The sequence below is a fragment of the Myxine glutinosa genome, chromosome 7, assembly GCF_964187855.1.
Source record: "Myxine glutinosa chromosome 7, kmMyxGlut1.1, whole genome shotgun sequence".
NCBI classification, from domain to species: domain Eukaryota; kingdom Metazoa; phylum Chordata; class Myxini; order Myxiniformes; family Myxinidae; genus Myxine; species Myxine glutinosa.
In genome coordinates, this window is record NC_136267.1 from 146,361,369 (window position 1) to 146,374,709 (window position 13,341).

The 13,341-nt window shown below is 41.6% G+C and overlaps 1 protein-coding gene across 1 annotated transcript in view; it reads left to right on the forward strand.

Moving 5' to 3' along the window:
* Positions 1-1,394, forward strand: part of LOC137430790 (ubiquitin carboxyl-terminal hydrolase 42-like) — a 22,594-nt gene extending 21,200 nt beyond the window's left edge. The window contains exons 6-8 of the mRNA XM_078782754.1: positions 369-477; positions 1,066-1,206; positions 1,365-1,394. Of these exons, the coding sequence (XP_078638880.1) occupies positions 369-477; positions 1,066-1,206; positions 1,365-1,394 (280 nt within the window). The remainder of the gene's footprint in view (positions 1-368; positions 478-1,065; positions 1,207-1,364) is intronic.
* Positions 1,395-13,341: the final 11,947 nt, after the last annotated feature.

Below are 13,341 nucleotides of genomic sequence, written 5' to 3' on the forward strand. Positions count from 1 at the left end.
AAAATGGTGTGGCGTAGTAGTGAGAGTAGTAGTAGTTGTAGTAGTAGTAGTAGTAGTAGTAGTAGTAGTTGTAGTAGTAGTTGTTGTTGTAGTAGTCCTGTTATTGGTGTACATGTTATGCACTTTAACACTGTAATTGATGCTTAATGCTGTGAGGAAACCTGGATGGGCACTGAAATGACACCTTATCAGAAAAGTTTGTTTTTTAGTTGCACTTTTGGTGTTCCTGCCAACATTTGATTTGATTTTGCTTTTGGTTTTAATAGTTTGTTACAATGCATTCATCATGACAATGAACTTCAATTCCTGTGATTGATATTGATGTCATCTTTTTCTTGGTGACGACTTTTGCTATTTTTCTTTTCCAGTTGCGATGCAAAGTATGATTATCACGCTCACTCCATCCACGATCCGCCGAACGTTCTGACCTTGGTGCTCAAGCGTTTTGACAAGTCCGTCAACGGGAAGATTGACAAGGTTAATTATATGTTGGCCACAATGGAAGTAGTGAAAATTAGGCACAATGGAATACATCGAGACTTTGTTTACAAAATCTCAGATGCATATCTCATGAAACCTCATGAGAATCTGATGAGGATATTATTAGATCCCATGAGAAATCACAGGAGATTTGGATTATAAGCTTCTGGAAGTTTGATGAGAGTTACACTCTCAACAATGGGTTGTCAATAAAAACCCAGCTGACTCATTTTTCACTTTGAGAGGAGGTCATTTTACTTCTGCTTCTTGTCTGGTGTACATATTGTACCAGGCCTCACTATGTTTTGTCTTCTAATTCCCTCCAGGCAACTGGGATGGGCGCTGAAGGGCAAGCTATGGAAAGGCAGCACTATGCAAAATTCCCCTCTGTTTGGAAATAGTTCATATAGTAGAAACAGTATGTTTTCAGTACATAGTTTGAGTTCCAGGATACAGGAGACAGTTATACTTTTGCCTTTTTTCAAAGCAGGAGATTCAATTTATTATTGGAAGGCAAATGCATACATACCAGGGTGGCATGACACAACATTTCCTAAAGTGTTCCTGTTTTTCCTTCCCTTTCAGAATGTTAAGTTCTCCAAAGAGTTGGACCTGCGCCCATACCGAACACACCCCTGCAAGGCCAAACTGATGTACAAGCTTTACGCCGTCATTGTACACACTGGCGAAGACTGCACATCGGGCAGTTATCTCTCATATGTCAAGGTATAGCTGTCATAGATGTTTACGTTGATGGGAAGATAACATGCTTCTGTCCCCTTATTATTATTATTTTGTACACAAAGGCCTGGCTCATAGAAGAACGAGATGGCACATAAATGTGCAATATAAATATGTCCACTTGCATCCATTATAATCACTAGCTGAAGGGCCCGTCTATGATGGCCACTTAAGTACTGTCCTTCTCAACAGCTCGTATAACCATGTTCTGTGATAGTTTAATTATTTAATTCGTTTCAAATTAAACTATTTTGTGTGCACCTGTATCTTTACAATTAATATATATATATATATATATATATATATATATATATATATATATGTATATATATATATATATATATATATATATATATATATATATATATATATATATATATATATATATATATATACTGTACATATTTGCACTACATGGCCAAAAGTATGCAGACACCCATTATAATTAGTGGATTTGGCTGTTTCAGCCACACCCATTGCTGACAGGTATATATTATCAAGCACACAGCCATGCATTCTCCATCGACAAACATTTTGAAGTCGATTGGGCCGAGCTTAAGAGCTCAGTGACTTTCAACGTAGCACCATCATTGGATGCCACCTTTCCAACAAGTCAGTTCGTCAAGTTTTTGCCCTGTAAGAGCTGCCCCGGTCAATGGTAAGTGCTGTTATTGTGAAGTGGAAACGTCTCGAAGCAACATCAGCTCAGCCACAAAGTGGTAGGCCACACAAGCTCACAGAACGGGACCGCGGAGTGCTGAAGCGCGTAAAAATCGTCTGTCCTCGATGCAACACTCACTACTGAGTTCCAATCTGCCTCTGAAAGCAACGTCAGCACAACAACTGGTCGTCAGGAGCTTCATGAAATGGGTTTCCGTGTCCGAGCAGCCGCGCAAAAGCCTAAGATAACCATGCGCAATGCCAAGCATCGGCTGCAGTGGTGTAAAGCTTGCCGCCATTGGACTCTGGAGCAGTGGAAACGCGTTCTCGGGAGTGATGAATCACACTTCACCATCTGGCACTCCGCGGGATGAATCTGAGTTTGGTGGATGCCAGGAGAACGCCACCTGCCCAAATGTATAGTGCCACCTTTAAAGTTTGGTGGAGGAGGAATAATGGTCTGGGGCTGTTTTTCATGGTTCGGGCTGGGCCCCTTAGTTCCAGTGAAGGGGAATCTTAACGCTACAGTATACAATGACATTCTAGACAATTGTGTGCTTCCAAATTTGTAGCAACAGTTTTGGGGAAGGCTCTTTCCTGTTTCAGCATGACAATGCCCCAGTGCACAAAGCGAAGTCCATACAGAAATGGTTTGTCGAGATCCGTGTGGAAGAACTTGACTGGCCTGCACAGAGCCCTGACCTCGACCCCATCAAACACCTTTGGGATGAATTGGAATGCCGACTGTGAGCCAGGCCTAATCGCCCAATATCAGTGCCCGACCTCACTAACGCTCTTGTGGCTGAATGGAAACAAATCCCCGCAGCAATGTTCCAACATATAGTCGAAAGTCTTCCCAGAAGACTGGAGGCTGTTACAGCAGCAAAGGGGGGACCAACCCATGATTTTGTAATTCGGTGTTCGACTAGCACAAACAGGCGTGATGCTTGGGTGTAAACATACTTTTGACCATGTAGTGTATATATATATATATATATATATATATATATATATATATATATATATATATATATATATATATATATATATATATATATATATACTGAATCGAACTTTTTTTTTCAAAATTATCAAATTTATTTTTGCCTAAAACACTCCACGACATTCACTGATGAACCTCTGAAAGTTTGATGGAAGATCCGTTCAGCCATCTCTGAGAAAGGTTACACACACACACACGCCAATGACGCTATAAACTGTCATCCTGGTGTTTCGCAGGCAGGGTGATTCATCAGTGTCAGTGTGTGTGCGCCGTCCCTCAGATCAGTGTTGAACTTGGCCTCCCATCTGCCGGAATTAGTTTGTGGGTGTGTGTCGTGCCGTGCAATCAATCAATATTGAAACACTGTTGGAATTTTCTGCTTTCTGATCCAGATAATCTCATAGACAGCTTAATGCTAACTCACCAAAGATATCAATATTTGTCAAACCTTTTTGACATAGTTTTAATTTTGTTAAATGCTGATTGCTCTTTTTCTGTTTCCTTTGTACTCATTAGTATTGCAATAATTGCTCTTGCAGGGAAGTAATCGCGCCTGGTATATGAAGAAGAATGAAGATGTAAAGGAAGTAAAAATCACGACTGTACTGAAACAAAAGGCCTACATGCTGTTTTATGTCAGGTATGCTGTATTTGTCGAAACATTTACGTTGCCCAAAGATAGAATCTTTTGATTTGATTTATCCTGCACTCAGGAAGTGAAAAGCGGGGTTAAGCGATCATTTGCTTGTGTCGTACGTATGCCATGGGTACTTACATATGTCGTTCGTGTCTGCATGTTTTAAATTCCCATCTGCCGGAATTAGTTTGTGGGTGTGTGTAGTGCCGTGCAATCAATCAATTTTGAAACACTCTTGGAATTTTCTGCTTTCTGATCCAGATAATCTCATTGACACGAAATTTTGCATCATAGGAGCTCCACCGCCTGCAGAACTTTTTTTTAGCGATAATTATGACGTCATATGTCACGTGGTATGGCCGCCATCTTGGAAAATCATTGCATGGGAAATAATTAAACATTGCTCATTGTCAAGTACTCCCCATGGGGAATAGGATATGTTAATGATGATGTCTTCGATGCCTTCATTATGACGTCATAATTCGACAAGTACAATGCTTTATCCAATCAGTATGATTTTTTTTTCTCTGCAACTGTTGGTCCAATGGACACGGAATTTTCACCATAGTCCGATCATTTTGAAATTTCCTGAGCATGATCTACGGAACAATTATATTAGACAATGTAAATTTATGATGTCATCGGTCACGTGGTCTGGCAACCATATTGGGATGTTGATTATTGAAACGATGTTTTGTTGCGATGTTTCATTCCTGATATTATTGTCAAATCCTGCCTCAAGTTGTGCTCCTTGCTCATAGATCTCTTTATGAAGTTGAATTAAAGCATGGCGTAAAATCATGTGTGTGTGCGTGTGTGTTCTCAAAGGTGTGACAAATCTCCAATTAAGAAATCTCACAAGGTAAGTGTTTTCATTCCAATACTATGACTTTCTTTGCACCTTTTCCACCACACTGTTGTGATGCTATATGGTTTCTAAGTTCACAATTCATTGCATCCCAAAGTCAAATCACCAAGCCGTTGAGCTTAAAATAAAAACACGAATAACAACAGAGTAGCCGACCAAAGCAGAGAGGGATTCCATATACCTTGAGATGAGACTCTTTAGCATAACAAGTGGGCCGATTGGTAGATTGGACCAAATCTTCATTGGTCTTCACCGCGTTGTAGCATACCTGTCTGCCAGACTCTGACTCTTTTGGGTCCTTGGAGTCTTTTGGGTGCTCGAGGACTTTTGGGTCTTCAGTGTCGTTTGGGTCTGGGTGTTTTTAGTCCTCTTGTTCTATTGGGCCCTCTGGATCTTTTGGGTTGTCAGGGACGTTTGGGTCTTTTTGGTCTTTGGGATATTCGGGATAATCGGGGTATTTTGGGTACTTTTGGGTCATCTAGGTATTTTGGGTCCTCGGGGACTTTTGGGTCCTTGGGGACTTTTGGGTCATTTGAGTCCTCAGGGTCTTTGGGGTTTTCAGGGTATTTTGGGTCCTTGGGTACTTTTGGGTCATCTGGGCCTTTTTGGTTTCGGTGCTTTTGGGTCATCTGGGTCTTTTGGGTCCTCAGGAACTTTTGGCTCTTCTGGGTCTTTTGGGCCCTCAGGATCTTTTGTGTCTTCTGGGTCTTTTAGGTCCTCAGGAATGTTTGGGCCTTCTGGGTCTTTTGGGTCCTCGAGAATTTTTGGGCCTTCTGGGTCTTTTGGGTCCTTAAAGACTTTTGGGTCCTCCATGACTTTTGGGTCTTCTGGGTGCTTTGGATCCTCGAGGACTTTTGGATCCCCTGTGTTTTAGGGGTCTTTGGGGTCTTAAAGTTCTGAGGGGTCTTAAAGGGTCTTCAAACGTGAAAGGGGTCTCAGCAGTCTAAATAGTTAAATAGTCTAGTAGGAAGACTAGGTCCCCCTGCACCCCCCGGAGATATACTTCTAATCAGTGTTTCTAGATTGGAAAAAATGTGTAGAAAATGACTAGCTATGGCCCCAAGCTGAAAAAATGTCCCACATACCATTTTTATGCAAATTACTGCTGCAAATTTTATGCAAAATTATGCAAATTTTATGCAAATTTTTGATGAGGAGTAGAGTTGGGGTCTTTGAGGGCTTCATCGAGGTGCTCTCGGTTGCAAGACTGGGTCATTCTGAGAAGCACAGCAGGGTCAGAGATCATGATGTTCTCCTCCTCAGTGAATCTCTCCATCAACAGCCTCTCCATTGCCTCACACACTGTTTTGAGGCAAAAGAGGGACTTTGCGTAGGCCTTTCCACTGAGAACACCTTTGAGAGATCCACTTGTTACTAGTTGTGCCTCAAAGAGAATCTCTGCATATCCAGAACCACGCATCTTGTGTCCAGTGAGCATCCCGATGTAGTTCATGGATGTGTGGAAGGGTCCAATCGTTACTACATGACTAGCAAATTCATTTGGCCAGCGCCAGATGATGGGAAGGGCTTTCATGCAGACACCCAGATCAAATGTATTCAGGACCCATCTCTGACCCACCTCAGCAGTTGCTGCCTCGGAACGCTTCAGTAGCTCACGAACAACTGCGTTGTCTGTGATCGGTCTGTGCCTGGTGCCTGCATGGCATGGCAATGGCCTGCAGCCTGTGCCTGGGCTAGGGGGTTTCACCTCTGCAACTGGTTCTCCCCCACCCAGCAAATCAACAGTCGACTACTGCACGCCTATCCACCAACCGATCACAGACAACGCAGTTGTTCGTGAGCTACTGAAGCGTTCCGAGGCAGCAACTGCTGAGGTGGGTCAGAGATGGGTCCTGAATACATTTGATCTGGGTGTCTGCATGAAAGCCCTTCCCATCATCTGGCGCTGGCCAAATGAATTTGCTAGTCATGTAGTAACGATTGGACCCTTCCACACATCCATGAACTACATCGGGATGCTCACTGGACACAAGATGCGTGGTTCTGGATATGCAGAGATTCTCTTTGAGGCACAACTAGTAACAAGTGGATCTCTCAAAGGTGTTCTCAGTGGAAAGGCCTACGCAAAGTCCCTCTTTTGCCTCAAAACAGTGTGTGAGGCAATGGAGAGGCTGTTGATGGAGAGATTCACTGAGGAGGAGAACATCATGATCTCTGACCCTGCTGTGCTTCTCAGAATGACCCAGTCTTGCAACCGAGAGCACCTCGATGAAGCCCTCAAAGACCCCTCAACTCTACTCCTCATCAAAAATTTGCATAAAATTTGCATAATTTTGCATAAAATTTGCAGCAGTAATTTGCATAAAAATGGTATGTGGGACATTTTGTCAGCTTGGGGCCATAGCTAGTCATTTTCTACACATTTTTTCCAATCTAGAAACACTGATTAGAAGTATATCTCCGGGGGGTGCAGGGGGACCTAGTCTTCCTACTAGACTAAATGTGGTCCAGTGGTCCCATCCTACCAACCTCACTGGTGGATCTTCTGAACACAGGAGAGCACGAAGAGGAGGAGGAAGAGGAAGGAGAAGAAGAGTTTGACTCTGACGATTTCGATGAAAATGATGATGACTGACTCAGTGTAGAATCACTAATGCTAATGATGTTTATCTAAAACAAGCAAGAGAAGAGTGGTCACATTGAGTGCTAGGACTATTTTGACAGTTGTAATATTTAGAAAAATAAAACTTTGTGTTAACGTCTGTGTAGACGGACCTTAATATGAGTCTATTATTTCGTAAAACTGTGATTATTTTGTAAATAAAGCACTAATTAGCATACTAGTATACCATAGACACATGTAATCATGTTATGAATAGTTCTATCATGATCTATGCCCTTCAAAACATGGGTCTAGACACCTTCATTTTTCAATTATCTGCAATATTGGCTGAGATATGTCAAAAATCGTTTTTTTGATAATGGCAGCAGTAATTTGCATAAAAATGGTATGTGGGACATTTTTTCAGCTTGGGGCCATAGCTAGTCATTTTCTACACATTTTTTCCAATCTAGAAACACTGATTAGAAGTATATCTCCGGGGGGTGCAGGGGGACCTAGTCTTCCTACTAGACTAAAAAGGTACATTACAATAGTATGTAAGACATAATTAATTAATATATGTATGTAATTAATACACACAAAAAGTATGCCTCAAACACACACACACAAACTCATCCATTTGTTGTAAAAAAAATAGATAAAGACAAATGTGAGATTCCTCATCAACCTGAACGGTTGGTGGGATGTATAAACTGGAATTGCCACTTGACTTAAAGAATGTTAGGACAGCTAATTATTGAAGATTATTTTGTCAATAGAGTCGAGGCACTACAGCCTTAGGTCATCTGACTGATTGTTATATGTTGGGTCCAGGCTGCTTCTTCTTCTTCTTCTTTCTTTTCTTCTCATATACGGCAGCTGGCTGCAGGTTTGCGTCAATGTAGTTGTTGCTGCGAGTACGGATGTGCTACTGTTGCAGTTTTTTTTTTTTCTGTCTGTTCTCGCAGAACTTTGTAATTTGTTCAGGTGCCGACGATAACTCGACTAACCTTCGTGAAGGACACCATGGGATATTTAATGTCCACCAACTAATGCCAGGCTCATCTACTCGTGTCTGTTATTTTTTGACAGCATAATCCTTTTATCAATGTTGGCTTGCTGATCTTGTTGACTTCCACCTTTTTGGCTTGCTGATCTTCTTGGATTGCATGTTGGCTTCTATCTTCTTGGATTGCATGTTGGCTTCCACCTCCTTTGCTTGCATGTTGGCTTGTTAACCTTGTTGGCTTCCACCTTCTTTGCTTGCATGTTGGCTTGCTGACCGCGGTGGTTTGTTGGCTTCCACCTTCTTGGCTTCCTGCCCTTTTTGTCATCAAATACATGTATGAACATCGACCTCTGCATTAAAAATAGATTGAGCAGATTATGTGTGATGTCATGAATGCTTTTCCTTTTTTTCCATCGATCAGGCAATTCAATCTTGTTCCCCAAACCACCATCAATATCTTTGCTGCTTGGATAAAGGACATAGAGGCTTCGGCTTTACCTTGTGCACAAACAAAGACAAACTGGAACATTATGTAAAGAAGGTGAAGGGGCGAGCTGAAAAGGCTGGCCTGTGGAATGGAGCTTACATAATCAAGGTGAAACGCTCACTACAGCATGATTTACTTTTATATTGTGACATTCTATCGTGCACTGAAACTGTTGTCAATGAAGCCGAGTGATCTTTTTTTGATTACCCTATCCAGGATTCCCTGGCACTGTGATGGTGGCTCCACATAGTTTGTTCATTAGGATGACAACTTGATCCTTTCAGAGTTCTTCATGAAGGTCACCTTGGGATCTTTAATGCCCACCAAGAAAACATGGCATGTCATTTGCCTGAAGTTTTATTGTGAACTTATCTTTGTCTAATAATGCAATGATGGGACACCTGGTTTTGAGCCATAAATCAGGAGATTTTGAGTCACCTTTGCCCCACTCTTTCTTTGTTGTTTCATGTAATATTTTGACCTGCAATAATTGCAAAGCACAACCTTACATTATCTACTGTGACTGTGCTCCCCTCTGGGCTGGTGCTCCTGCCTCACACCTAGCTCGGCTGCACGCTGTTGAAACCAAAGCCAGATCTCGATCCGGAGCTGAACCAAAATTGAATGGGCTTGTTCTTGTTGTCGAACGAACTCATCCACCTAGTTTTGTCACAACTCATCCACAACTTTTTGAAATACCATGCAGTACAGTGTATAATGTTTTTGGCCCACTCTCTTAATGGTGAAGAATCACTTCAAAGTTAAAACAATTCTTGTATCCAAATCCGGATCTTCACCGAAATCGAATTGATTCGTTCTTGTCACACACCAAATTTCGGCTGAGTCTGTCCACAACTTTTTGAGATATCCTGTTCACAGACAGACAGACAAACAGACAGACAAACAGACAGACAGAGAAACAGACAGACAGACAAACAGACAGACAAACAGACAGACAGAGAAACAGACAGACAGACAAACAGACAGACAGACAAAGAGACAGACAAACAGACAGACAAAGACAGACAGACAGACAAACAGACAGACAAACAGACAGACAGAGACAGACAAACAGACAGACAGACAAACAGACAGACAGGGGTGAAAACATAACCTCCATCCACTTTCAGTGTCAGAGGTAAAAAGAGCGCTGTGAGGACAAGTAGCAAAGCAGGATGTGAGAACATGGACACAAATGTCTCGACGATACAAAAAATTACATGCCTGACAGCTCACTCCTTATATAGCATTTTACTTACAAATTAGTCTTTGAACTTCTTTCGCACTTTTATTTTCCTGCTGCCTTTCAGATCAATGGAATAAATGTTGAGGGAAAGCGCCCTGAAGACGTGGCACAGATGATCTCCACTTTGGAGACGATCAATCTGCTCGTGGTAACTGAGGAGACCTACCATTGCCATAAGATATGCAAAATTCCCCTAACTACCCTGCACTGGAAAGGTGAATCTCATTTACGAGTGGGTGTTCAAGAACTCTCGTTCATATTGCTTATAGGATTCTGTGTAGTTTCTAACTTATTGCTTTACCATTTTGGTGCCTCGATTGGTGAAGGCAAGAAAATCAATAGTATGAAGAATGTGTTTATGATTTGAACATGCCATTTTATGCATGACAACTTTATGGGAGATCTTCCTTTGAATGCTATTTACATTCTTGGGGAAAATGTCAGGGGCATAGAAAAGGTCCCTTTATATGGTGTGTGCTGTGCGGCAAGCTCTAGATAACAAGGGACATTCCATTCCATAGCTTGTAGAAAATGCCAAATAATAGAAAAGAAGGGACATTCAAAAAGCCTAGTGTGCATGCTGGTCTACCCTTGTGTTCTTAAGAGGAACCAAGTAATGCTCTAGAAAAGTTCATATAAAGGGGCGCCAATTTGATTCTTACAGTTCAAAAAACTTTACTTACTGGTGGGTTTTAACATATATATGTAATGCACCCCCTGTAGACTCCCTTAATGAGCGCAGATTTTGAACGTGTTTCAAAAGCCATTCGATAGACCTATTGGCTGATGTATATTCCAAGTTTCAGCTCGTTTCAATGTATCGTCAGGTTCACTATGTTTTTTTCTTTCAAAATTTTTGGAGATTAGCAAAACTATACATTTTTGGAATATTCAGAGCATGAGGAAACCAAAAATTAAGGTTCGCATTTGCGTAGACACCTTTGCGAAAATGACACTCAGGACAGTGATGAAGATCTGTAAAAGCATATGCCTGTATAGTATAGACCTAGCAGATCCTGTGTATAGAACTTATAGTTCAATCTGATACTAACAAGGCTGCTTTCCTGCTTTATAAACCCATACCTATAACTTCAAAGGACTTGCAAAATCATGTATTATGTAATGCCGTTATATCACAAATATAAAGACAATATTGTTTTCAATTCTCTTTGTTTGTTGCTTTTCTATAATCCTGAGCACTATTTTGAGGCCTTTATTGGATTCCTTGACCCACAAAACATAGGATTAGCATATTTAAATAAGTTTCTAGGTTGACTAGAAGCCGAGATAGCGCAAAATATGTATTTTATGGCGGCCATTTTGAAAATCCAAAATGGCGGCCATGCAGGTGTCTGTGCAAATGCCAACATTAATTTTTGTTTTCCCAATGCTTTGAGTATTCCAAAAATGTATAGTTTTGCTAATCTCCCAAAATTTTGACGAAATTATATTTGTTAACATAGTGAACCTGCCTAGTATCGCCTTTGAGATATGAGCGCCAACGCATTTTGGGCGGGGAAACGGATGGACGGACGGACAGACGCCAACGTGAATTCGACGGTTTTCTTAATAAAACTCAAGAATGCGGAAACGCACGTTGGTGAAATTTGGAACATATTACCTCGATGTGCAAAGCATTTACTTCTGAAACTTGCAGCCGATTTCGTCCAGTTGAAGCCGAGAAACGAGTTTTCAGTCCCCATGTTGAAGCTGCATCTGGGGAAACTGTCCCATTTATAAGGGAGTGGCGCTTTGCGCCTCCCTTGATACAAGTTTTGGGCCTTGCACCAATTGTGCTCAGCAAATATACCAATTGTTAAATGTGCTTTAAAATGCATTAAATGTGCTTTGTGCTTCACAGTATTAGGAAAGGTTTTTCACTTTAAAACTCCCAATTGATTGTGACTACCAAGGAAGTCGCAAAAAAAATTGTGACTTCCCCTCTGCTCCATCTTGTTTCCTGTGTGTTGTAACTTGTACCATCCTCCAAACGGTGACGACTCCAACAACAAAGCTATCTCTCACGTGACACGGACCACCTTTAACCACTGATCACAACTCTCTCATCCTCACACGAGGTGATTTCAATTGCCAACATGCCAATTTACTGGGTGCTGGTACCTCTCTCATAAGATGTGGAATTTCAGCAAAGGCCAAAGGACTCTGTGGGACTGAATTAATCTGTAAACTTTCCAACCCGCATTTCTGTCAATGGCAAATCCTTCCTTCTGGATTTGGTTATGACGAACTTTCCCATCAATGTCTCCTGCTCCTCCTCTGCTCCCATTGGTTCATCTGAGCATGTGCTTGTGAAGGTCAACATCTATCTGGCCATTCTCAGAGAACAGTCTCAGTGCCGGCGAGTCTGGAAGTTCACTCAGGCAAATCGACAGTGACTGCAAGCAGCCATTGCACTTCAGGCCTGTTCTCCTATATCTACCGTCCCTGATATTAACTCATCCTGGGAATTCTTATACAGAAACCTGCTCTCCCTTATGCACAGATTCATCCCATCTTGTCTTTAGTTATCATACCCTTCCTCCCAACAATGTACACTGAATCCTGCTGTGAGGCAGTTGCCTTGAACAACATGCTTTCTCTTCCTGGAAGGCAAATCCAACCGAAGGCAACCTCAGCTCATTCCACAAAGCCCACACGTGTGCATCCACTCTTGGGAGAGCCAGAAAACGACATCTGTCCAACCTCAAAACTAAACTTACAAACTTGTCTCCCACCTCTAAAATCTGGTGGTCCCTTGTTAAGTCTCTCTGGTGTATGTTCCCCCTCCAATCCTCTCCTTACCTTAAATACCACCACAGTCAATTCTGCTCGTGAGATGACTGAATTCTTCATTTCTGTGTTTTACTTCCAAAATATTGTATCCTGAACCCTTCACTCTTTGTACTCACCCTACCCAGTTGCATCCAACCGGTCCAGGACTCTGAGACTTTTGCACCTAAAGTTTTTTGCAATTACTGTATGTCAGCATGTTAATTCCAGGTTGGTTTGACAAATAATTGGCCAATAGTGAGACAGCTTTAATTCACCGAGTAATTGCACACCACTACACCTTCACTGTTTTAAAAAATCTACCATGCTCTTGTATTTATAATTTATCTGAAGCCATTGCTGACTTGTGCATGTTTGTGCATGGCAGCATTTTAAAACAATAAATAATTATCAGACTTTTGACCATTGTGCTTCTTTATTGCTTCATGTTCTTCTGCGGTTTTTCATTTGCCTTGTTCTTTTTCAGAGTCTGTGCTGCAACCTGCCCCAAAGGCCGCAGATAAAAAAGAGGTTTGTCATACACATCTGCACACTGGACTGTTTTAACTTGTAATTAATAGTTACGACAGCTTTGTGTGGCTGCTCTCATTGGCTAAGTCACACATACTTGTTCTTTTTTTCTTTTTCTTTTTTTCTTTTTTTGTATGCTGAATCGAGGCTCGTGAAAGATCTAACATTTATTTCACAAACAAATCAACCAGACAAACAAAATATATAAAAAGAGGGAGCGGAAGACAAGATGGGGAGAGAAGGGGAAGCACACAAACATAACATTTGAGAGCATGGAGAAGTGTGGGAGGGAGAGGGCTTGGGGGGAGGAGGCGTGGGAAGGGGAAGGAGGGTGGGAGAAGTATAAA